Source organism: Bos indicus, chromosome 8 (assembly GCF_029378745.1).
Source record: "Bos indicus isolate NIAB-ARS_2022 breed Sahiwal x Tharparkar chromosome 8, NIAB-ARS_B.indTharparkar_mat_pri_1.0, whole genome shotgun sequence".
NCBI classification, from domain to species: domain Eukaryota; kingdom Metazoa; phylum Chordata; class Mammalia; order Artiodactyla; family Bovidae; genus Bos; species Bos indicus.
This window is the reverse complement of record NC_091767.1, coordinates 455,639-479,551: the sequence shown is the minus strand read 5'-3', so window position 1 is coordinate 479,551 and position 23,913 is coordinate 455,639. Positions and strand designations below refer to the sequence as shown.

General features: G+C 44.7%; 1 protein-coding gene across 1 annotated transcript in view; it reads left to right on the top strand.

Moving 5' to 3' along the window:
* DDX60 (DExD/H-box helicase 60) overlaps positions 1-23,913 on the top strand; it is a 60,072-nt gene that overhangs the window by 19,034 nt on the left and 17,125 nt on the right. Inside the window, 12 exon segments of the mRNA XM_070794332.1 lie at positions 3,966-4,079; positions 5,102-5,267; positions 5,366-5,446; positions 5,449-5,494; positions 13,131-13,203; positions 13,205-13,243; positions 13,786-13,914; positions 14,909-15,052; positions 16,538-16,624; positions 16,627-16,680; positions 16,682-16,710; positions 22,310-22,457. Of these exon segments, the coding sequence (XP_070650433.1) occupies positions 3,966-4,079; positions 5,102-5,267; positions 5,366-5,446; positions 5,449-5,494; positions 13,131-13,203; positions 13,205-13,243; positions 13,786-13,914; positions 14,909-15,052; positions 16,538-16,624; positions 16,627-16,680; positions 16,682-16,710; positions 22,310-22,457 (1,110 nt within the window).

Here is a 23,913-nt window from a genome sequence, read left to right as displayed (position 1 = left end):
AATTCTCCAGGGAAGAATACTGGAGTTGGTAGCCATTCCCTTTTCCAGGGGATCTTCCTAACTCTGGGATCGAACTTGGGTCTCTTGTGCCTCCTACATTGCAGGCAGGTTCTTTACCATCTGAGCTACCAAACCAAATGGGCAAGGGAATTTAAAAAAAATTATCTAATAACTGTGATAGTAAGTCCTTTCCAGTTGATTGCCAGGTATCAGTGTAATCTGTTTAAAGGAAACCACTGTGAGATGAAGTATTTCCTGCCATATCATAGACAAGGGTGCCACAGCCTTCAGCTATTTTGGCCCTCCAAATGTGACTTTCTGAGCCCCGAGGGTGCCCAGGAAGAACAGTGCATGCTATCTGGCAGCCATGGAGCTGCCACCACTCCCTATGGTAAACAAGGAACTAAGGATGTGAATAATCAAATCACAGGGCAGTGGCCCTGGATAGCTGAGATGCGTATGAAAGGGATGATTTCAGTGAGCCCAGGCTCTTGCATCTTCCCATACACAGAAAAGTGCATTTCCTTAATGAGATATCTCATCTTCCCTCAGTTCAGTTCGGTTCAGTGACTCAAGTCATATTTGACTCTTTGCGACCCCATGGACTATAGGACGTGTTCCCTAATTAGCAATAATCTTTTGATTTTCAGACTACCTGGCCCTTGTTGCAAGCTTCTATATTACCTGACTTCCCACCCTCCCCTCCCCTCCCTGTCTCCTCAGAGCAGTTCTCTCAGGGTCACTTGAGACGCTGTCTCCTGGACTTGAAGCCCTAAAAATTCCCACCAAATGAAACATAACTCTCAACATGTTTAGCTTTTAACTAAAACTTGTGTCCTGTGATTTGATTATTCACATCCTTATTTCCTTGCTCACCATAGGGAGTGGTGGCAGCTCCATGGCTGACAGATAGCAGGTATTGTTGTTCCAGGGCGTCCTCAGGGCTCAGAAATTCACATTTGGATGGCAAAAATAGATGAAAACTTATATTTTATAAGTTGACACCACTTCTGAGGATCTTCCCTAAGTCTAGTTCCATTTGCTTTATCAGGTCAAAGGGCATTCATGAATTCAGCAAGTATAGAAGCAGTGTCTCCACAACGCCAGGCACTATGGGTGTGGGAATGCCCAGGTGTGAGCCACAGACTCACTGGGCCAAAGGATCAGACAGCTGAGCAGAGTGCGACTGTGGCAGCCCACTTCCCTGCACATGGTGGTGAGAAGGGGCCGCCTGTCTGACTGTGATGATGGCCAGGTGGGGGATGGGTGCAGCCTGAGGGCAGCTCTGCAGTGCTGGTGGGAAGAGTCTTCCAGTGGGTAACACTGAGCTGAACTCTACAAGTCCAAAAGCAGGTTAAAGCATTCTAAGCAGAGGGAACAGTGTATGTGGAAGCTCTGGGGTAGGAAATTTGTGTTCAGGCGACAAAGCAAAGTCCAGTGTGTCTGGAGAGAAGTAAGCGCATGAAGGGAGAGGGGCTGGAATGAGGCTAGAGAGCCAGCTGGTGGGGGTGGTAACCCCCAACACAATGTTCGCCCTGTTCAGGAGTTTGTATTTTGTTCTGCATGTAGTGGGAAGATATTGAGAAAATGTAACTGGGGACATGGCCTGATTGAGTTCATCCTCGAGACGTGTCTGTTGGCTATGACGTGAAGAGTGCAGGGATGGGCCCAGGGGAGCTGGGAGGTCAGCCAGAAGGATATTGTGGATGACCTGGGGGCCATGGAAGTGGAGAAAATGCTTAGATTTGAAAGATATTTTGGAAAGTGAGTTACAGAGGAATTATTGATGGATTGGTTATGGGAATTAAAAGAAAGTGTGTGTTAGGATTTTGTGTTGGCTGAATTTGTCAGTGTTTATATAAACTTGGCATGGTTGGCAAATATGAAACCATGTATGATGATGATTCAAGCTTCCAGGTCTTATTTTCATCTGCTAATTATTTTTTAAATACCAAAATTTATTTAAAACATAAACTCTACATGTGAGTACAAAAATCTGCTATTTTTAAATCAACTGGAAAGTTATTTAACTTATTCAGTCTAAATAATCTAAACTAAAACAACAAACAAAAGCCATTCACCAACTTCTCCCACACACACTTCTTATAACTACATATGTGTTCTGTATATATTTGAGGTTGTTTGTGTATGTGTGTTTTAAGATTTCACATGTGAAATTATTGTTTGTCTTTTTATGTCTGACTTATTGATTTATTTCTCTTAGCATAATGCCCTTGACGTCCTTCCATGATCACAGATGGGAAGATTTCATTCTTTTTTTATAGTTAAATAATATTCCATTCTATGTATACACACTACAGTTTCTTTACCCATACATTCATCCTTCAGTGAACACTTGGGCTGCTTACTATCTTGGCTGTTATACATAGTGCTGCAATAAACATGGGGGATGTATATATCCTTTTGTTTTCTTTGGATAAATACCCAGAAGTGGAATTGCTGGATCATATGGCAGTTCTATTTTTAGTTTATTGAAGAGGAACTAAAAAGCCTCTTGATGAAGGTGAAAGAGGAGAGTGAAAAAGTTGGCTTAAAACTCAACATTCAGAAAACGAAGATCATGGCATCCGGTCCCATCACTTCATGGGAAATAGATGGGGAAACAGTGGAAATAGTGTCAGACTTAATTTTTTTGGGCTCCAAAATCACTGCAGATGGTGGTTGCAGCCATGAAATTAAAAGACACTTACTCCTTGGAAGGAAAGTTATGACCAACCTAGATAGCATATTCAAAAGCAAAGACATTACTTTGCCAACAAAGGTCCGTCTAGTCAAGGCTATGGTTTTTCCTGTGGTCATGTATGGATGTGAGAGTTGGACTGTGAAGAAAGCTGAGCGCCGAAGAATTGATGCTTTTGAACTGTGGTGTTGGAGAAGACTCTTGAGAGTCCCTTGGACTGCAAGGAGATCCAACCAGTCCATTGTGAAGGAGATCAGCCCTGGGATTTCTTTGGAAGCAATGATGCTGAAGCTGAAACTCCAGTACTTTGGCCACCTCATGCGAAGAGTTGACTCATTGGAAAAGACTCTGATGCTGGGAGGGATTGGGGCAGGAGGAGAAGGGGACGACAGAGGATGAGATGGCTGGATGGCATCACTGACTCGATGGACGTGAGTCTGAGTGATCTCCGGGAGTTGGTGATGGACAGGGAGGCCTGGCGTGCTGCGATTCATGGGGTCACAAAGAGTTGGACACGACTGAGCGACTGAACTGAACTGAGCTGAACTGAGGAGCCTCTGGTACTGTTCTGAATGGCTGTAACCATCTCACATTCCCACTAACAGTGTACAAGGGTTCCTGTTTCACCATACCCTCGCCGACAATATTTTTTTAAATGTGTTTACTTAGTCTCAGAGTAATGGACGTTCAGGTTGCTTTTTAAAATATTTTTGTTTATTTTATATTTTTAGTTTTTGGCTGTGCTGGGTCTTCACTGCTGCATGGGCTCTTCTCTAGTTGCGACGAGTGGGGCTTCTCTCTAGTTGTGGTGTGCAGGCTTCTCATTGCAGTGGCTTCTCTTGTTGTGGAGCATGGGCTCTGGGGCGTGAGGGCTTCATTTGTGGCACATGGGCTCAGTAGTTGCAGCTCCTGGTCTCTAGAGCACAGGCTTAATTGATGTGCTGTGCAGGCTTAGTTGTGCCATGGCTTGTGGGATCTTCCTGGATCAGGGATTGAACCTGTGTCTCCTGGATTAGCAGGTAGATTCTTTACCACTGAGCCACCAGGGAAGCCTCCAGCCAACAGATTTTATTTGTGTTCTTTTTGGTGGTGGCTGTTCTGACAGGTGTGAGTGATATCTCACGTGGTTTTGATTTTCATTTCTCAATGATGGGTAAAGTTGAGCATCTTTTCATGTAACTATTGGCCATCTGTTTGTTTCCTTTGGAAAGACATCTTTCAGACCTCCTGCTCATTTTTAATGGAGCATTTTTGTCTTTAATAGGTCCACAGTCTTGGTGGGGAAATTGGAGCAGAAATCTGGGAGCATCTCCTCATTATCCGCTGCCCCTTCCTGGCCCTTTCCACCACCATCAGCAACTCGGAGCATCTGACTTGAGTAGGCCTGAGCTTCGGTCTAGATAGAATACTTACCTGTTTTGAATGTTTGAATGTTATCTTTTCTATATGTGTTCTGGAAAGTTCCATAACCACCTGATGAATCTCTTACCTTATCTCTGAATATTCAGGGAATAAACTCACCCCTCCTGGCAGGTGCTGAGCAAGGCCACGCTCTGTAAAGGAAAAAACCAAGGGTTCCCCCAGCCAGATCTTCAGTTGAGTAGGAAATTTCCCTTGTATCTCAAAAAAGGCTCACCAGAAGTGATTGATTTATTTTTCTTTTTCTTTCTCCTTTTGCAAAGAAATAAAATTAAAAGAGTATAGTGGCTCCCCTGGTGGCCCAGACAGTAAAGGATCTGTCTGCAATGCAAGAGATCCAGTTTCGATCCCTGGGTCAGGAAGATCCCCTGAAGAAAGAATAGGCTACCCACTCCAGTATTCTTGCCTGGAGAATCCCATGGACAGAGGAACCTGGTGGGCTAGAGTCTGTGGGGTCGCAAAGAGTCAGACACTTTGATTGAGCAACAAACACACACATGTATTGACACAGTCTGCCATGGACCTTGAGACTGCTTATGTTGTCCCAGTTTGCAGATGTTTAGAAAGATAGGGAAGCCTTATTAGTTGAAAGCTCCATATCATTTTTCCACTGTGCTAGATCTTTGCCCACTAACAACAATTATAGCAAAGACTCTGATTTGCCAAGTGCCTTTCTAAGTACTTTGCATATGTTGATTTGTCTTAGATGGCCAAAAACCTTTATGATTTATTATTTTAATTGCTGCTATTAGATAGTTTTCTGACTGCTATTATTATTTCCTTTTAAATATGAAAAACAAGGCACAGAGAGATTTTGTGATTCAACAGAAAGTCTTAGCCCATGGTAAGGAGGCTGGGATTCAATCTTAGGTCATCTGGCTCTAGGGCCTATTCATTTATGTGCAAGTTTTAAGGCACATACAATTTTCTGTATTTTGAAGTACTTGATATTTCAGGAAGTGTTTCCATGTTCTGTCTAAGTAATACGTAATTTAAATTTTAAGGTGGCTACAATCTGTAAAATGGTACTGGAAACAAGCAGACGGTATGATTGAAAAAAGCATTGCTTCTACAAGAAATGCCAGCTGCCGTGCCAGTTCCCACAAAAATTACTTGCTGATGAAGCAGTCATATAAAGTGAGACTTGGTAGGTTTGACACATTCATAGGAATTTTGTCTCTTCCTTTCAAGTTATCCCATCATTGTGTGTCCATTCATTGGGAAATTCTTGCTCTTCGCTTCCAGTGCTCTATGAAAAGACCTGCAATGACTTAGAGAAATACATATGTTCAGTGAGAAATCGTGAAATTTCCTTTGACCATTTTCACTGTGTGCTGCATTGACAACGGACCATGTGAGTGATACTTCTGCCGTGTTTTTTCTGAGCAAAGGTTATTATTTATGTCATATTGCAGAGCTGCCTGGGTGGTACTCATCAGAATTACAGAATCAGTACTTTTAACAGATATTTAATCTGAGTTTTAAAAGTAACAAGAATAACTTCCCAGTTATTATCTATTCCTTAATGGTGTTCAGTTCAGTTCAGATGAGTCGCTCAGTTGTGTCCGACTCTTTGTGACCCCATGAATTGCAGCACGCCAGGCCTCCCTGTCCATCACCAACTCCCAGAGTTCACCCAGACTCACGTCCATCAAGTCAGTGATGCCATCCAGCCATTTCATCCTCTGTCATCCCCTTCTCCTCCTGCCCCCAATCCCTCCCAGCATCAGAGTCTTTTTCAATGAGTCAACTCTTCGCATGAGGTGGCCAAAGTACTGGAGTTTCAGCTTCAGCATCATTGCTTCCAAAGAAATCCCAGGGCTGAACTCCTTCAGAATGGACTGGTTGGATCTCCTTGCAGTCCAAGGGACTCTCAAGAGTCTTCTCCAACACCACAGTTCAAAAGCATCAATTTTTCAGTGCTCAGCCTTCTTCACAGTCCAACTCTCACATCCATACATGACCACGGGAAAAACCATAGCCTTGACTAGACCAAACTTTGTTGGCAAAGTACTGTCTCTGCTTTTGAATATGCTATCTAGGTTGGTCATAACTTTCCTTCCAAGGAGTAAGTGTCTTTTAATTTCATGGCTTCAGTAACCATCTGCAGTGATTTTGGAGCCCAGAAAAATAAAGTCTGACACTGTTTCCACTGTTTCCCCATCTATTTCCCATGAAGTGATGGGACTGGATGCCATGATCTTCGTTTTCTGAATGTTGAGTTTTAAGCCAACTTTTTCACTCTCCTCTTTCACTTTCATCAAGAGGCTTTTGAGTTCCTCTTCACTTTCTGCCATAAGGGTGGTGTCATCTGCATATCTGAGGTTATTGATATTTCTCCTGGCAATCTTGATTCCAGCTTGTGCTTCATCCAGCCCAGCATTTCTCATGATGTACTCTGCATATAAGTTAAATAAGCAGGGTGACAATATACAGCCTTGACATACTTCTTTTCCTATTTGGAACCAGTCTGTTGTTCGATGTCCAGTTCTAACTGTTGCTTCCTGACCTGCATACAGATTTCTCAAGAGGCAGTTCAGGTGGTCAGGTATTTCCATCTCTTTCAGAATTTTCCACAGTTTATTGTGATCCACACAGTCAAAGGCTTTGGCATAGTCAATGAAGCAGAAATAGATGTTTTTCTGGAACTCTCTTGCTTTTTTGATGATCCAGCGGATGTTGGCAATTTGATCTCTGGTTCCTCTGCCTTTTCTAAAACCAGCTTGAACATCTGGAAATGCCTCTGCAAAACTTAAAAATGACTGAACACTTAACCTGAAGTTTTTTGGGTTGATTTTTCTTTATTCTTAGATGTTATCTTTGCCCATTTTCCTTCTTCTCAGCACCCATGTCCATCTATCCACCTTTTTGGACACTGTCTCTTCTCTTAGTGCAGCTACAACTTTGTGTGGACAGTGTCTCATACATGTGAGAATTTGATCATTGTGAATTAGGTTAGACAAGGAAAAGGTGCTTTTTACTGACATAGCAATCGCAGTGTGATGTTTTGGTAGTAAATCAGTAAGGTGGAAGTCTTAAGGAGACCTCATTTGGGGCTCTGGGGTTTGAGTGGAGGAAGATTTCTTAATTTTCCTTTTCCATTCTATTCTGAGGATGGCCCATTAAAGCTTTGGTTGCCTCTCAAAGTGATAATTAGGCAATAGTTTTCCTTCCTTCCAAGACTGAACAAGTTAAATATACTCTAAATTCTGTTGTCAGGTGAAGCCTTGTAGTCTGACAGTTTTTAAGCCACATGCAGTTTTCTTTAGTTACAATAGTTGATGTCATAGGGAGTAGTTTCAAGTTCTGCCTGAATGACGTATCTGGATCAGAAACCTATCTTAGGTAAATAAATAGGATAATTCTGATCCTTCTGAGCCTGTGATGGCTTTCTCTTGCAAACAACCAAAGGCACAGCTCCTTGGTCAGGCTTCTGAGGTCTTTCAGGACCCAGCCCCAAGTGCTTCTGCTCATCTACTTGATGGATTTTACTGGACGCCCTCATGGTTTATCTGTAAACTGGAGTGTTTCACCACAGATGCACAGTACCAGTCATCCAGACCCTGTTCAATTTTGATGGCTCTTCAAGTGGGCCTTAGAAAGCATCACTATGAACAAAGCTAGTGGAGGTGATAGAATTCCAGTTGAGCTATTCCAAACCCTGAAAGATGATGCTGTGAAAGTGCTGCACTCAATATGCCAGCAAATTTGGAAAACTCAGCAGTGGCCACAGGACTGGAAAAGGTCAGTTTTCATTCCAATCCCAAAGAAAGGCAATGCCAAAGAATGCTCAAACTACTGCACAATTGCATTCATCTCACACGCTAATAAAGTAATGCTCAAAATTCTCCAAGCCAGGCTTCAGCAATATGTGAACCTTGAACTTCCTGATGTTCAAGCTGATTTTAGAAAAGGCAGAGGAACCAGAGACCAAATTGCCAACATCTGCTGGATCATGGAAAAAGCAAGAGAGTTCCAGAAAAACATCTATTTCTGCTTTATTGACTATGCCAAAGCCTTTGACTGTGTGGATCACAATAAACTGTGGAAAATTCTGGAAGAGATGGGAATACCAAACCACCTGATCTGCCTCTTGAGAAATCTGTATGCAGGTCAGGAAGCAACAGTTAGAACTGGACATGGAACAACAGATTGATTCCAAAGAGGAAAAGGAGTACGTCAAGGCTGTATATTGTCACCCTGCTTATTTAACTTATATGCAGAGTACATCATGAGAAACTCTGGACTGGAAGAAACACAAGCTGGAATCAAGATTACTGGGAGAAATATCAATAACTTCAGATATGCAGATGACACCACCCTTATGGCAGAAAGTGAAGAGGAACTCAAAAGCCTCTTGATGAAAGTGAAAGAGGAGAGTAAAAAAGTTGGCTTAAAGCTCAACATTCAGAAAATGAAGACCACGGCATCTGGTCCCATCACTTCATGGGAAATAGATGGGGAAACAGTGGAAATAGTGTCAGACTTTATTTTGGGGGGCTCCAAAATTACTGCAGATGGTTACTGAAGCCATGAAATTAAAAGACACTTACTCCTTGGAAGGAAAGTTATGACCAACCTAGATAGCATATTCAAAAGCAGAGACATTACTTTGCCAACAAAGTTTGGTCTAGTCAAGGCTATGGTTTTTCCTGTGGTCATGTATGGATGTGAGAGTTGGACTGTGAAGAAGGCTGAGCACCAAAGAATTGATGCTTTTGAACTGTGGTGTTGGAGAAGACTCTTGAGAGTCCCTTGGACTGCAAGGAGATCCAACCAGTCCATTGTGAAGGAGATCAGCCCTGGGATTTCTTTGGAAGCAATGATGCTGAAGCTGAAACTCCAGTACTTTGGCCATGTCATGCGAAGAGTTGACTCATTGGAAAAGACTCTGATGCTGGGAGGGATTGGGGGCAGGAGGAGAAGGGGACGACAGAGGATGAGATGGCTGTATGGCATCACTGACTCGATAGTCGTGAGTCTCAGTGAACTCCAGGAGTTGGTGATGGACAGGGAGACCTGGCGTGCTGTGATTGATGGGGTCTCCAAGAGTCGGACACGACTGAGCGACTGATCTGATCTCATGGGAAATCTCTTCAGAATCCTCTGTGACCTGCTTAGCTGGAGGGAGTCTTCTCTCAATGCACCTGGTCTGTATTTCCTGTCCAACAACAGTCATGGTTGGCTTGCTGCTGAAGTTCCTTAAGAGCTTGTCTTCTTACTGGAATAATTCCTTGAAGACAGATTTTCTGCCTTTGTGGCTTGTAATTAACTGGATTGAAACGTTTGTTACATGAATATAGACACCCAGGGTGAGCACATTCTTTGGGTTCTAAGGATTTTACATATCTTGCCTCCTGTAACCTTTGCAACAATAGGATGGATGCCTTTCTGATACTCCCGTTTGACAAGCAAGGGAGGTAGGGCGGAGAGAACCTGTACTGCCGAGGAAGGGGTGGGACTGGGGTGCGGTCTCAGACGGATGACCCCAGAGCCTGCAGCTTCATCGCTGTATTCTGAACAGACTGGTGGACAGATGCGTGAGTGAGCGACTGCGTGAGAATCTCGTTACGGCCTTTGGGCTGTGACACAGTAGCTTCTAAGAGCAATGGAATGAGTTCAGTGCGGTAATTTTCCAATAGGATTTCATTACGGGACTTTCTTTTTTGTGTGGCAATGGCTCCATCTACATCTAAAGGAAACTGAAATGTGGGTGAAATTCCTGTGACCTAACTCACACCCCAAAACTGGAGTAGTGGTGATAACCCGCACATAGATAACAGGCCCCCTTTCTCTGTGTCCATCTCCTCTTCTCTTCTCTTTCCGCCTTGTCTCCAGGCATCTCAGTGCAGCATTTACACAGTCCTCCATTCTGTGTAGATGGTTCAGGGCAGACTGTCTTTAGGTGGCAGTGAGCAGAGGGATTGGGAGAACTTGGTGAGTTTGGCATCTTGCTCCAAGTGCCTGTCTGCTATCTCAGTGGCTATTAATGGATGGCTGGGAAGCGGACCCAGCTACTCTAACCCCATGTGACTCCTGCAAAGGTCATGCTGCTGCGTGAGTCTCCTGTGCAGTAGGAACGCAGCTTGGATGGCATTAAATGTGTATGTTGACCGTTGTGTGTGTGGCGTGTGTTCACATGGAGTGTTTCCTACAGCATCAGTGGTAAAAGGCATGGCAGCCTCCCTGAACAAGGAGACGATCTCTGATCTTGTGTAGTAGACCTCAGGTGGACGTGAGGAGGTTGGGTGGTGAGGCAACATGAACAGAAGAGCTGTCCCCATAGATGTCTGTGCTCTGGCTCTGTTGTTACACGGGTGGCTCTAGAAGGAAGGGCTGAGTAGCTTGGGCCTGCCTCCATGTGAGGCTCATTTCTGGCACAGGGTGGAGTCCAACCTTGTCACCAGCTATCTGGCCACTCGGGGACAGCTGTTGGGACAGGGGTGTCAGCCCCAGCAAGTGTAGGAGGGGCTGCCCATCTGTCTGCTGCCCATGGAACTGTGCTTCCCGTCACCTGTGGGGTTGGGGACAATGCGATTTGCCAAAACACCTTCGTGGTGTGATGCTGTGTGCTCATAAGTGAAGGAGGGTGGGAACCTTTTATCTCTCTTCCTTGTCTCCCTGGGCTGGCTCATTAGTTGTCACACAGTGAACACCAGCTGAATGGAATGGTGTGGCCCAGCTTTTGGCCACGAGTTGTTAAATTGATTAGAAAATGAAGACCTATAAGTTGGTCATTCATCAGGCACATGGAAGGTCGAGGCGCTGGTCACATGCTGGGTGTTTTCCTAGGCCTGTGCCACGTGTTGTGTAGCTTAGTTCTGAGGGCAAAGGCAGTACTTCTCTCCATGGTGGAAATAAGGGCATGCAGGCTTTTGTAAGAGGCTAAGAAACCAAATGCATTCTAGGGACCAAACCAGAACAATTATATCTTAAAAATTATGATAGTTCTTGTATTTATTTTATTTGGGCAAGATATTGTTGTTGTTCAGTCGCCTAGTCACGTCTGACTCTTTGAGACCCCATGGACTGCAAGTTGCCACTTTTACGTAGTAATAATAAGAGAACAAATGCTAACATTCCAAAGCAAGATATTCAAATACTATTTGGCGAAAAGCAATTTTTTCTGTTCAGCTAGTTCACTGCTCAGGTTGAGATGCTGAACTGTGGTCCAGGCACTCACCTACATTCTGTTGATCTACAACCTCAGTCAAAGCCCAATTATTTTAATTGAAGTACGTTTGGCATAAAACCTTGTGTAAGTTTAAGGGGTACAGCATGTTGATTTGGTATATTTATTTTGCAGTATGAAAGCCACCTGTGTCAAGTCTGAGTCCTCATCCTTTTTTATTTTATTTTTATTTTTTTGTGGTGGGACAATTAAGATCTAGTCCCAGCGTGTTTAGGACTCCCCAGGTGGCTCAGTGGTAAAGAACCTTCCTGCCAGTGCAGCTTTGATCCTGAGTCGGGAAGATCCCCTGGAGGAGGAAGTGGCAACCCACTCCAACATTCTTGCCTGGGAAATCTCATGGACAGAGAAGCCTGGTGGGCCACAGTCCATGGGGATGCAAAGGGTCAGATATGAGCATACACACATCCTCAGCATGTTGGTGTTCATAATACAGCTTTGTTGTCTGTAGTCACTGTACTAGGCATTAGCTCTTCAGGTCTTACTTATCTCCTAGTTTAAAGTCCAAAACCTTGTGCTGAAGTGTTTGTCTTATTTGCTTTTACTGCAGTCTGTAAGGTGGCAAAAGAGATACTTGGATCCTATGTTGTAGATGAGGAAACAGCATTTAGGGGTGGAATTAGAATTAGATCTTCTGATTCAAACTTGACTGTACTTTCCAGCCTAATAAACAGTTTTTTTCAACTGCATTATTTGAAGTGGCTTTTTTTAGCCTTGAATTTCCAAACCTGAGTTTCATAACTTAGTAGCTGTTTATTAAAACTCATTCCCTATTGTCAAATAACTTTGGAGAAACCTGTGTACATAGCCCCTTCTTGAAGACGTAACCTTTCCAATGAGAAATCTTGAGGAAGCCTATTCATAAACCAACCCCCCACCCAACCTTTTCTTTTGAAGGAAATCTGCCAGCATTTTAGGGATCATAGTTTCACAGGCAGTGGATTTGTAGCAATAGTGGTTGAATCCAACAGAATTTACTGCAATACAAGCTTTTGGAGAACAGGACTTTTAAATTTATATTTTAAAATATCTGAGGAAAAATGAATTACATGGATATCCAGAGGGCTTAAAGCAGAACCGAGTCAGTGACCTGGGGAGAAGTTTCCTTGAGTGTTGTGAAGGTGACCTTCAAGTGATCTTCAGTTCAGTTCAGTTCAGTCACTCAGTCATGTCCGAGTCTTTGCGACCCCATGAATCACAGCATGCCAGGCCTCCCTGTCCATCACCAACTCCCAGAGTTCACCCAAACTCATGTCCATCGAGTTGGTGATGCCATCCAGCCATCTCATCCTCTGTCGTCCCCTTCTCCTCCTGCCCCCAATCCCTCCCAGAATCAGTCTTTTCCAATGAGTCAACTGTTCGCATGAAGTGGCCAAAGTACTGGAGTTTCAGCTTTAGCATCAGTCCTTCCAAGTGATCTTAGTACTTGAGAAAGTCAGACTTGCCACTTTCAGGCTAGTGCTCAAAAGCCAGGAACCATATTCATAATGAAATCACTTTCACTTCTGGTGCCAGGGTGGATGCTGTGTGTTCTTGTCTGAACTGAGTTTGCAGATCTTTTAGACACCCCCTCACCTCTACCCTTATAGAGAACTGACCCAACTGCAAGGTCTCAAGAAGTATAAAACTTTGTGGCGGGCTTTTGGGTTTTTCCCCTTTCTTAGTAAATCAGGGATACTTTTGGTTAGTACTGTGTTTTCATCAAGCATTTTAGATCAGGGATAGTTTCAGTGTCTGGGTTCATGATAGTGACTCTGAAGCAAAGGATAGAACTTCAGATGAAACAGAAAGAATATTAAAATTTTCAATTTTATTTTAAAGATGGATTGAAAAGTTTGGATTCCCTTCCGATCTTACCCTTTCATCTCGAGAAATGGTCCAGCTTTATGATACCTACCATGTTTGAATTCTGGAAAAGTTGTCTCAGAGCTCAGGTAAACAGTAATTCTGCAATTGTTTTTGAATTGATTTTAGTGGATGGTAACTGCCATTCACAGAGATGAGCTATCACCCTTCCTAATTGTCTGCATCTGATCTTTGAAAATCACCAGTGGATTCTTTAGAAAATAAGATTGCTCCTTCCCTAACAGCCTTCCTGCTCACAGTCTGTGTTTTCCTGTAACTGGGGAGAAAGCCCCTCAACTCTTGACCTTGCTTCCTCTTCTGCTTTCTGGGACAGGACCACCCTTCCATCTCCCACACTGTGTGCCAGGTCTTGGGTTTCTATTCTTGCCTTCCTCTCCTCTCATGCCCCTTCCTTCTCTCTGCCCATCTGTGTTCACCTCCTGGTTGGTTTTGCTGCATACTCTTCTGTAAGGGTTCACCATTCCATCAGGTTTACACACCAGGAATGACAGGGAGATAGTTTGCCCCCTCTTTGCAAGACACTTGTAATTTTGTTCATGAGACATATTGTTGAGAAGCACTTGGATTTTCTTGCATGATTTTGCTGAATTTTGTGACATTCCTTTTCAAGGAGTTGTGTCCAGAGGAATTCGTTCATTTTGAGAATAAAATAGTCATTAGGAAGATGGATGCTAGAAAGTATAAAGAGAGCTTAAAGGCAGAACTGACAAGCTGGGTGAAGAATGGCCACGCCAACAAGGTAATTTTCACACATGTTTTGGATGAAGCATCTCTATGTTCTTGTTTCCTTGAGTTATACTGGGCAGTCATGACTATTGTCTTGACTTTTTAATCTTCAACCTCCATTCTAGGATTTTCAGTTGAGCGTGAAGCCCAGTGGTTCTGAGATAGACCAGAGAGAAAGGACCTTGGTCCTTGACTTCTCCCCTTTCCCCACCTGCCACGTGTGCTCTAATTTCTGACGGATGCAGGCAGAGGGAGCCCTTCCCATGCACCAGGTCGTGATGCCCAGAGAGTGTGGGGCTGGAGTTACAGTGGTAATAGCTGAGGAGAGCTTTTGACTTCTTTATCTCTTTTTCAGAAAGCTTTTTTTTTTTTTATGACTTTTGTTTTGATTTGCAGAAACTATTTTTGTGTTAAAACCTTAACCCGGGGTCATATGAGTTATGCATATTTATTTTAAGTAAGTTGATGATCTTTTTTATTTTGATGTTTGCTTTGTTGTCATATATTGAAGTTTCTGATTTTGGGGGTGTGACACATATTAGAATTCTCAGGTGAGCTTTTCCCATTATCTTTTTAACTTAGGTTATCTCCTCCTGCTCAGAAACATAATTTTATTTTATTCCACTTATTTTGCCAAGAAAAACCTTTAAAATGTATTTATAAGAGATTTTACATGATAAAGAGAGAAACTGATTCACTTCATCTGTTGCCACAGTGAAAGTAGCATTATTTACTACATAATCCTCTTCCTGACTGATTTGTGTTGCCTTAAAAAGTGGCATGTTCGTGCATGGTTATTACTTTTTATCTTTTTGTTCTCTAGTGTATTTCTTTAATTCTTTTGCAGTGTTTTATCTTATACTTTCATCTTTATTATTTTTGTTACATACTCTATTAAAGAACCAGAGGTATATAGATAAGATAGCGATGAATATGTTTTAGCAATAAGTAGGCACTCCTGTCTTCAATATGCAGAACTTAAAATAATTTTATTTTCCCTGCTACAGGCCAGAACAGTCCTGGAGAGTGTTCATCCTCCTTCAGTCCACGGTTGTGTGGTTGTTAGTTCAGAAAACATGGCAATTATGTTTCCACTTCTCCTTGTAAAGCTAAGGGAAATGGAGAAGTTACCTGCACGGTTTTTTCTGTGAGTCACTTAGTTTGTTTTTTATTAGATGCATTCCTTTAAGGATAAGAGTTATACAAACTTGACTATTGTAGTGTTCAATATGATTTTCGGTTCCCTTTTGTTATCAGACTACATATTTAAAATGACACCTTTCCAGTTCAACTTTAAATGTTCTCACCACAAAAGGAAAAAGAGATAACTTTGGGAGGTAATGGTTTTGTTAACTAACCTTATTATGGTCATCATTTTGCTATATATACCTGTATCAAATTATCATGGTTTCTTTACCTTAAATGTGTACAGTGTTATATGTCAATTTTGTCTTAATAAAACTGAAAACAAAAAACACAGAAAAAAGCAAAGGAGGCACTACAATTCACAGAAGATTTGACCATCAAGAAATCTAACTTACTTCACTACTCATAATATTCTCTGGTGAGATAAATCAAACAGAGAAAGACATATACTCTATGATCTCACTCATGTGTGAAATCTAAATAGTCATACAAACGAGTGTACATGGGAAACAGAAATGGTCACACAGACATAGGGAACAAGCTTATGGCTACCAAAGGGAGGAGGGAAGGTGGGGAGGGACAAACTGGGAGCTTGGGATTAACAGATACAAACTATTAATGCTATATATTAGATAGCCAACAAGGACCTGCTCTATAGCACAGGGAATTATAGTCATGGTCTTGTAATAACCCATAATGAAGTAGAATCTTCAAAAATACTGAATTACTATCTTGTACAACTGAAACTAATATGATACTATAAATCAACTATACTTCAGTAAAAAATAAAGTCAGGACTTAGATATCTTTGGGGGCTTCCTAGGTGGCACTAGTGCTAAAGAGCCCGCCTATCAATGCAGGAGACGTAAGAGACGTGGGTTCCATCCCTGGGTTGGGAAGGTCCCCTGGAGGAGGGCATGACAACCCACTCCAGTATTCTTGCCTGGAGAATCCCATGGACAGAGGAGCCTGGCGGGCTACAGTCCATAGGGTTGCACAGAGTCAGACGTGACTGAAGTGACTTAGAATGCACACAAGGGTCTTTGATTCTGTTACAAGACAGACGTAAAGGCCACTGGAATTAAGTATAAGAACAACTATAATAACAATAAAAATAAATTTTAAAATAGTAGAAAATTTTTTTTGTTAATTTTTCCCTCCTCTCTAAAGAGTATACAGGGGAGCACCTCTTTTCTGTAGACAGAGAAAATGCACTGGGGTTGGCCCCTTGGCTGTGGGGTGCCTGACCCCTCCTACAGGAACATTCTCCAGGGGACTCTGCTTGCTGCCCCAGGAGGGGGACTTCTGATCTCCCAAAAGGTGGTTAGTGATGGGTCTGTGACCCAGAGCACCCCGTGTTCAGAATGAAGCTCGTAGCAATGGGTATTCAATCTCGACAGCCGTATGTCAGTGGCAGTAGTGGCTGCCTGGATGGTTGAATTGTCTTTATCATCACTCTCAAGGCACACCTTCTTCTCCTCTGTTTCGAGTTTGATTTAGGGGCTGTGGAGAGAAGGGCTGAAAGTGTGAAAAAGTTTCTACAGCAAAAGCAGGAGCGCAGAAGGCCCACCTCCCCCCACCCCCCAGGGCAGATGAAGAGGCCCATGACATGGGGAACAAACTGCACAAAGTGAAAAAAATCCATGGAGAAATACAAGACAGTGTGAGTATGCAGCTCAGTACATTGTGCTGGGAAGGCCGAGATAGTCGCACGTCCTAGCAGGGAGGCCGCTGGCTGCACAGACCAGTTAGTTGTCACTGGGACTTGTTTGCTGGCCAGTTCTGTGCTTGGAGAACTGTGTGTGCGGTGGGCCCCTCTGCCTCGGGGCCCTCATTCTGGGTCCCTAGTTCTTGGGGTCTAATTCTGACTCCTCTGGGTCTGAAATGCATCCCCCCCCGCCCCCATCCTCATGTCCTCAGTGACGTCCTGGTCTCAAAGTGTCCACATCTTCCCTTGGATGGTCACAAAGTTCTTCTTGAAACCTGACCTTGAGACTCCCTCCTATACTGCAGCTGACATTCAGGCTGATAATCTCACCCTCACTCGCTCTTCCTTCTGGGCTGTTGTCCACAGGCCAGCATGCGTGGGCTTTGCCCTCACCTTTTCAGGTGCGCTTCCTACTACTCTCATCCGACAGTACCCCACACACGCCTCTCCCTAGGGCCGTGTCCCCCTGTACTGTCCCATAATCTTGGGCCCTCCATCCCATGCCCCCAGGTCTTCTGCGCAGCAGCTCGCATCCCTCCCTGAGGCGTGCCCGCCCCTCTTCCCCCCACCCCTGTTTGGACTTGTCCCTTTCTCCTGGGCTCATGCTGCACTGCAGTACTTGGTGGGTCAGTTGTGACGCATTGCTCTCTTTCTCCTAAATTGTCACTCCCTCACAGCAGGGACCGTGCATTTTCCTCTTTTTATCTCCAGCTGTTATTTTATGTGGTGTCCTGCTAGTCACAGCTTACAAAATCAATTACATTCTCACAAATGTCAGTAGAAAGGAAAGGTGCTTTTAATCAGGATGCCGGCCATCTGGGAAGAGGGCGGGCTGAGTATCTGCTAGAAATACCTCTGAGATCCCGCTCGGCCGAATGGCATTGAAACGTGTAAATTATCATATGTGAAACGAATCACCAGTCCAGGTTCGATACATGATACAGGGTGCTCGGGGCTGGTGCACTGGGATGACTCAGAGGGATCAGATGGGGAAGGAGGTGGGAGTGGGCTTCAGGATGGGGAACACATATACACCCGTGGCGGATTCAAGTCAATGTATGGCAAAACCAATATAATATTGTAAAGTTAAATAAATAAATAAATTTAAATTAAAAAAAAATAAAAACCATTGAGCACCTAAAATATAAATAAATAAAATAAAAATAAAGGGAAGGAGGGGAGTCATCTCAGTGAATCACTGAGATGAGGGGGGTCAGTCTCCATCCCTGCCAGGCTTGAGGATGCCTCAGAATCTTCCTCTGGATGTTCTCTTGTTCATGTACTTTGGTCACACAGTTTGCACGATTACTGAAGGGGAAGCTCGAGAAGAGATCTGGTCACTCATTTCTTCTTCTCTGATCTTTGTGGACAACCAACCAGTCAGGCAACATATCGCATGTCCAGACTTGAAAGGTGTGCTTGGGCAGAAATGAGTAGAGCCTGGGGCGCCTGGTTAAAAGTCAGAGACAATATAGCTCTGCTAAGTGACGAGGAGAGGACTTCATGCTGAGGAGGGCTTCCTGCAGAGAGCTGCGTACACAGTCCCAACGCACAGCTGGGCGGGTCACAGCTGTTCATAGCTATTTTGCAGTGAATGGTAGTTACTTCCTTGAAAGTGGAAACAGCTTTTAGAGCTTCCCTGACTCAGATTTCTCACGTTCTGAGCAAGAGCAATCCTAGAGCAAGTTAGGATTTCCTGCTGACACTTCTGTGTATCTTCCTTCCACCAGCTGTGCTCGTCTCCTTGGTCATGACAGCAGGTGTCGGCCTTTTCAGGCTCTAGTCTTCCAATAGCTTTTCTTCAGGGCTCTAGGAGTCATGGTTTCAAGCTGGATTAGTGACCAACAATTCCAACTATAAAAATAACGAGAATGTTTTTGTGAACTAGGAATGCTGCTTGCCATCTTGGTACACAGAGGGTGTTGCAGCTCTCAGCCACTGCAGCCACCCCAATTCCCTGACCGTGCACTTGAGGGGACTCAGGATGGGCAAATCCAGGACAACGGCCCAGATGTTAGCTGAGTGCACATCAGGAGTGACTTCAGGGAGCCCAGACTCTTGCATCTTCCTGTACGTAAAAGGGCGCTAAATTCCCTAACTTGAGATGTCTGACTTTCTTTAACCGTGATCTTCTGATGTTCTGACTGCCTGTATCCTGACTCCTCCCTCCCCTCTTTGGAGCAGCCCCTCAGAGCTGTCTGAGACACCACATGGGGGCCTCCGTTAATCCTCTGCCTGTGCTTTGCTGACAGTCAGGCCAGGCCTGCTTGTCCTGGCACTGCCGCGGGGGTGAGGGGAATATCAGTGAAAGGGAGTTGGTGGTTTCTCTACTGCTTGGTCAGTATTTCTCACCCATGAAACGGAGTTAAATCGGACACTCGTGAGCACATATTCTCGTAGTAGGAGCCATGTGCACAGTCAAGAGTGTTGACTAAAAAATAAAGCGCAGCCTACAAGCTGAGAATTTATTCATTTGGTAGACATTCTGAGGACCTAGACCCAGAAGACAGCATCTCAGATAACTCTGGGGGGCTGCCTGAAGAGGGGAGGGAGGGGCCAGGATACCCAGGAGTTTTTGCAATAAAGACCAGTGAACATCACAAGATTACTGTTCACTGAAGAAGGCAATGGCACCCCACTCCAGTACTCTTGCCTGGAAAATCCCATGGACGGAGGAGCCTGGTAGCCTCCATGGGGTGGCTAAGAGTCGGCCACAACTGAGCAACTTCACTTTCCCTTTTCACTTTCACGTATTGGAGAAGGAAATGGCAACCCACTTCAGTGTTCTTGCCTGGAGAATCCCAGGGACGGGGGAGCCTGATGGGCTGCTGTCTATGGGGTCGCACAGAGTCGGACATGACTGAAGTGACACAGCAGCAGCAGAGAAAACCAGACCTCTCTAGTTAATGAATGTAGGGCTTCTCTGGGTATGAAGATACAAGAGTCTGGGCCCCATGAAGTCACTCCTGTGATGTGCACTTGGCTCTCTGGGGCCAGTATCCTGTGCTTTCCCATCCTGAGTCCCCTTGGGGCTCACCGGCGGGGGGATGATTGCAGCTGCTGAGGGTTTGCAGTGGGGAGCAGCTTCTCACCTTCACAAGAGACAAACAAAAGAAGGACCAGAGATGTGTGTGTGTGTATGAATGGTGGTTCTCGTGAGGAGTGGTGGATGACGTGATTTGACACTGGAGTCCAAGCCAGTGTGTTGCGGGTAGTGTCTTAGGTCTGGTCCACATGGGGATCTGTGCCGGGAGCCGGCATATTGCATATTGAGTGCAGCACTTTCCACAGCATCATCTTTCAGGATCTGGAATAGCTCAACTGGAATTCTATCACTGCCAGGAGCCAGCATGAGGAACTCCGCCCGTGGCAAAGGTCATGAGGAAGGAGGCTTGACATACACAAGCCTCAGGAGTCCCCCTGGAAATTCTCGAGCATCTACCCCCAAAACCAGAGTCTGCCTACTTTCTGCTTTGTGCTTTCACCTACACCTCTGACTTTACGGGGGGCTGTCCCCCACTACCTCCCTCTGAAAAAAGAGTTAGCTTACAGCTCCAGTTAATAATTCCTGGGTGTGACAGTGTTTAACCTACAAACTCCTTTGGAAATCCTCTAGCCTGCCTGAATAGGTTTTTCCGGCCACATGTGATTGTTCAGAGCCTCCCAACTGTGAGAGGCAGGAGATGTTCTAAACTGTCTAAACACAGATTCCTTTGAGTAGTTAAAAGATTGATTAGAAATTGTATTGGTGAAGGGTTTTTCACTTGTTGGGCCAATGTTTGCTGCTAAGTCTCCATATCCCTTACCTGCTGTGTCCCTGGCAGTGTATTGATTAATATAATTGGTGTAAGTAGTAGCTTTAATGTTTGTAATCTTGGACCCTTAAGTTAATTCTTTTACTTGTTATGGCCCACCACACCTTTGCCCTATAGGAATGCAACTTTATCTAATGTTTTTGGAGGGTGGCTCTTGACCAATCACCTTTAGAGAAAAATAAGTTTTCTGAAGAAAGGGTCTTAAAATGTTAACAGGCCTCCGGGCCAGAAGATGATGCAAATCACCTAAACTTTTGCATATGATAAGTTTGCAGGAAGAAAGCCTGGCTTGCTGCCTGACTCTACCCCTTCCCCCATTATCCTCTATGCATAACTTAAGGTATAAAAACTACTTTGGAAAATAAAGTGTGGGCCTTGTTCACGGAAACTTGGTCTCCCCATGTCGTTCTTTCTCTCACCTTCTGGCTGAATTATTCAGCCTCTTTTCTCCACTGAATTTCCTCACTGAGCTATCCTTATTTCAGCCTCTTTTCTCCACTGAATTTCCTCACTGAGCTATCCTTATTCTATTACTGTTTATATCCTTAATTAACGTTTAATTAAGCAGTTGTTTCCTGATCCTTGCTGACGCCATCCCCGCTTCGAATTCCTTGGATCCACCGGGGCTGGACCCCGGCAGATCTGGACCTCATGCAAGTGATCTGTTGAGGGGGGTGCTTGTGAGGGGCCTGCAGGAAAGTGAGGGGCAGAGAGGGGGTACCTGTGAGGGGCCTGCAGGAAAGTGAGGGGCAGAGAGGGGGTGCCTGTGAGGGGCCTGCAGGAAAGTGAGGGGCACAGAGGGGGTGCCTGTGAGGGGCCTGCAGGAAAGTGAGGGGCAGAGAGGGGGTGCCTGTGAGGGGCCTGCAGGAAAGTGAGGGGCACAGAGGGGGTACCTGTGAGGGGCCTGCAGGAAAGTGAGGGGCAGAGCGGGGGACTGAAGAGGACACATGAGGGTGTGCCTGTTGCTGGAATGCTGCCAACCCTGGCCAGCATGGAGGGCTGGGGGTGCTGCAGAATCATGCTGGCCTCGGTTGAGGTGGCTGATTTCTGCACCTATCAGTGGGGTACTGGCTGGGGGCCACCTCCCCGCCAGGAGCCGTTGTACCTTCCAGGCCCTGATCAAGGCTTTTGTCAGTGGAGGACAGTATTGTCACCAGGAGCCCTTGAAATCCAAGTTCAGAACCTCTGTAGCATCTGCAGTAGGGGAGGAGGGGGTCTGCACTCCACCTGTGGAGCCTGAGGGCACCTACCTTGCTTATCAAAGGCCTTCCAAGAGGAAGCAGTCATCAGTGCAGCAAGGGGCGGGGGGCCATACTGGCAGAACTGGGCTGGCAAGAATGGGGGCCATAATGGGAGAAGTGGGCTGACAAGAACTGGGGGACATACTGGGAGAACTGGGCTGACAAGAAGGGGGGCCATTTGGGAGAAGTGGGCTGACAAGAACTGGGGGACATACTGGGAGAACTGGGCTGAAAAGAAGGGAGTCATACTGGGACAACTGGGCTGGCATGAAGCCTGCTAGACCAGGAGGAAGGAGGGGACACCTAGAGACAATTGAGGACTTTTCTGACGATGGACACAAGTTCCAGAGGCTGATGAGGGAGAAGACTGTTTCATGGCAGTCCAGGTGTTCATAGAATCGAATGTCTCGGCAATGAGGGGGATCCAGGAAATCTTGGGCTTCCTGTGATGGCCAGATCTGACCATTCATTACTTAAGATTTGTTTTTATTAAGACAGAGATGAATGAAGCCAGAAAAATCCCAGAAGAATGGATCAAAGCCTACTCCATGAAGCTGAGCATGATAACCTACTCAAGGTTCTTGAGAAGAACTTGGATATCCCTCAGGACTGCACACACATGGACCAGAAGGCCATCGATGCTGAGGTCAGCCCTGATGGAACACTTCTCGGAGAGGTCACTCCACAGTGTCCCTACTACTGCTCCATCTGGACAGTGCTGGGTGTGGTCCCTCAGTACCTACCTTTCCAGAGCAGAGCTCCCTGAGCACATGCTTCTGGCTGCACCAGAGCCCGCGGGCCTTGCAGAGCTTGTCTGAAAGGACAGGGTGAGCTTTACAGATGAGTTCTTTCTTGTTAACTGTTAACCCTGCGGGTGCCTGCCCTTCCCTTACCTCTTTCTGTGATACCGTTTTGCACAGTCCAAATTCTACACTCTGCTCTCACTTGCCTCCACCGAATATTTCAGTATGTGGATACAATACACTTGAAATAATTAATATATACACAGTTTTTCAAATGCTGAAGCTTTTTCTATATTATAGTCAACATATGTCACCAAAAAGACATTGACATATCTAAATATGGTATGCTATTTCTTCTTCAAAATATTTTTAATGCAAATAATGCATGCATTTGGTAGACAAATTTGAAATAAAAATTAGTAATAATAGAAACCATGCCAGCACTCAGAAGTAACCACTGCCCTTCCAGGCGAGCCTCTCATATCTTTGTGACCACACGTGTGCATGCACACACACACACACACACACATGCACGCACATACAGGTGCACTCATACACAAGCACATGCACACACACATGCACATACCCCCCTAACACATACATATATGAGTACATACCGGCACATGAATATCCATGTATGTGTGTTCCATTGTGTGAATTCTTTGCAAATGTCTTAGTTTCCCTCTTTCTAAGAACCATTGTTGTTTTCATGGCTTTGACAGCTCATTGTATGGTTGACTGTACAGTGGAGTTTATTTTGCCGTTGGATTCTTAGGGGTTTTGCTTTTTCCTTTTCTCTCTCTCTCATAAGCAGTATTTATTTTAACGTACATAACTGTGCACCCAAATAGACTTAACCGCTTAGGGCTGGGATATCTTTAAGGCTGTCTATGGACAATTTATAGTGAGAAGGAAGCCTCCCAGACCGTATAAGTAATCTTCTCTCCTTCTTGGAGAAGTCTCTCTCCCTTGGGAGAACTGAGGCAGAGCTGACCTCACTTAGGCTATAGTGGCCTCCCCTGGGGTCTGTCTGCTGCTTGATCAATATATCTCACCCCTAACATAGGGTGAAACAGCACGGGGCATTTTACTCCAAGATTCTGGAATATTTCCTTAGTTATGGTTGCACCCATATAATGTTCTTTATATGTAGAATTAATTTCAAATAATTCTCCACGTTTAGCTAAATTGCCTTTCTTTGGGACTGGAATGAAAACTGACCTTTTCCAGTCCTGTGGCCACGCTGAGTTTTCCAAATGTGCTGGCATATTGAGTGTAGCACTTTCACAGCATTATCTTTTAGGATTTGAAATAGATCAACTGGAATTCCATCACCTCCACTAGCTTTGTTCATAGTGA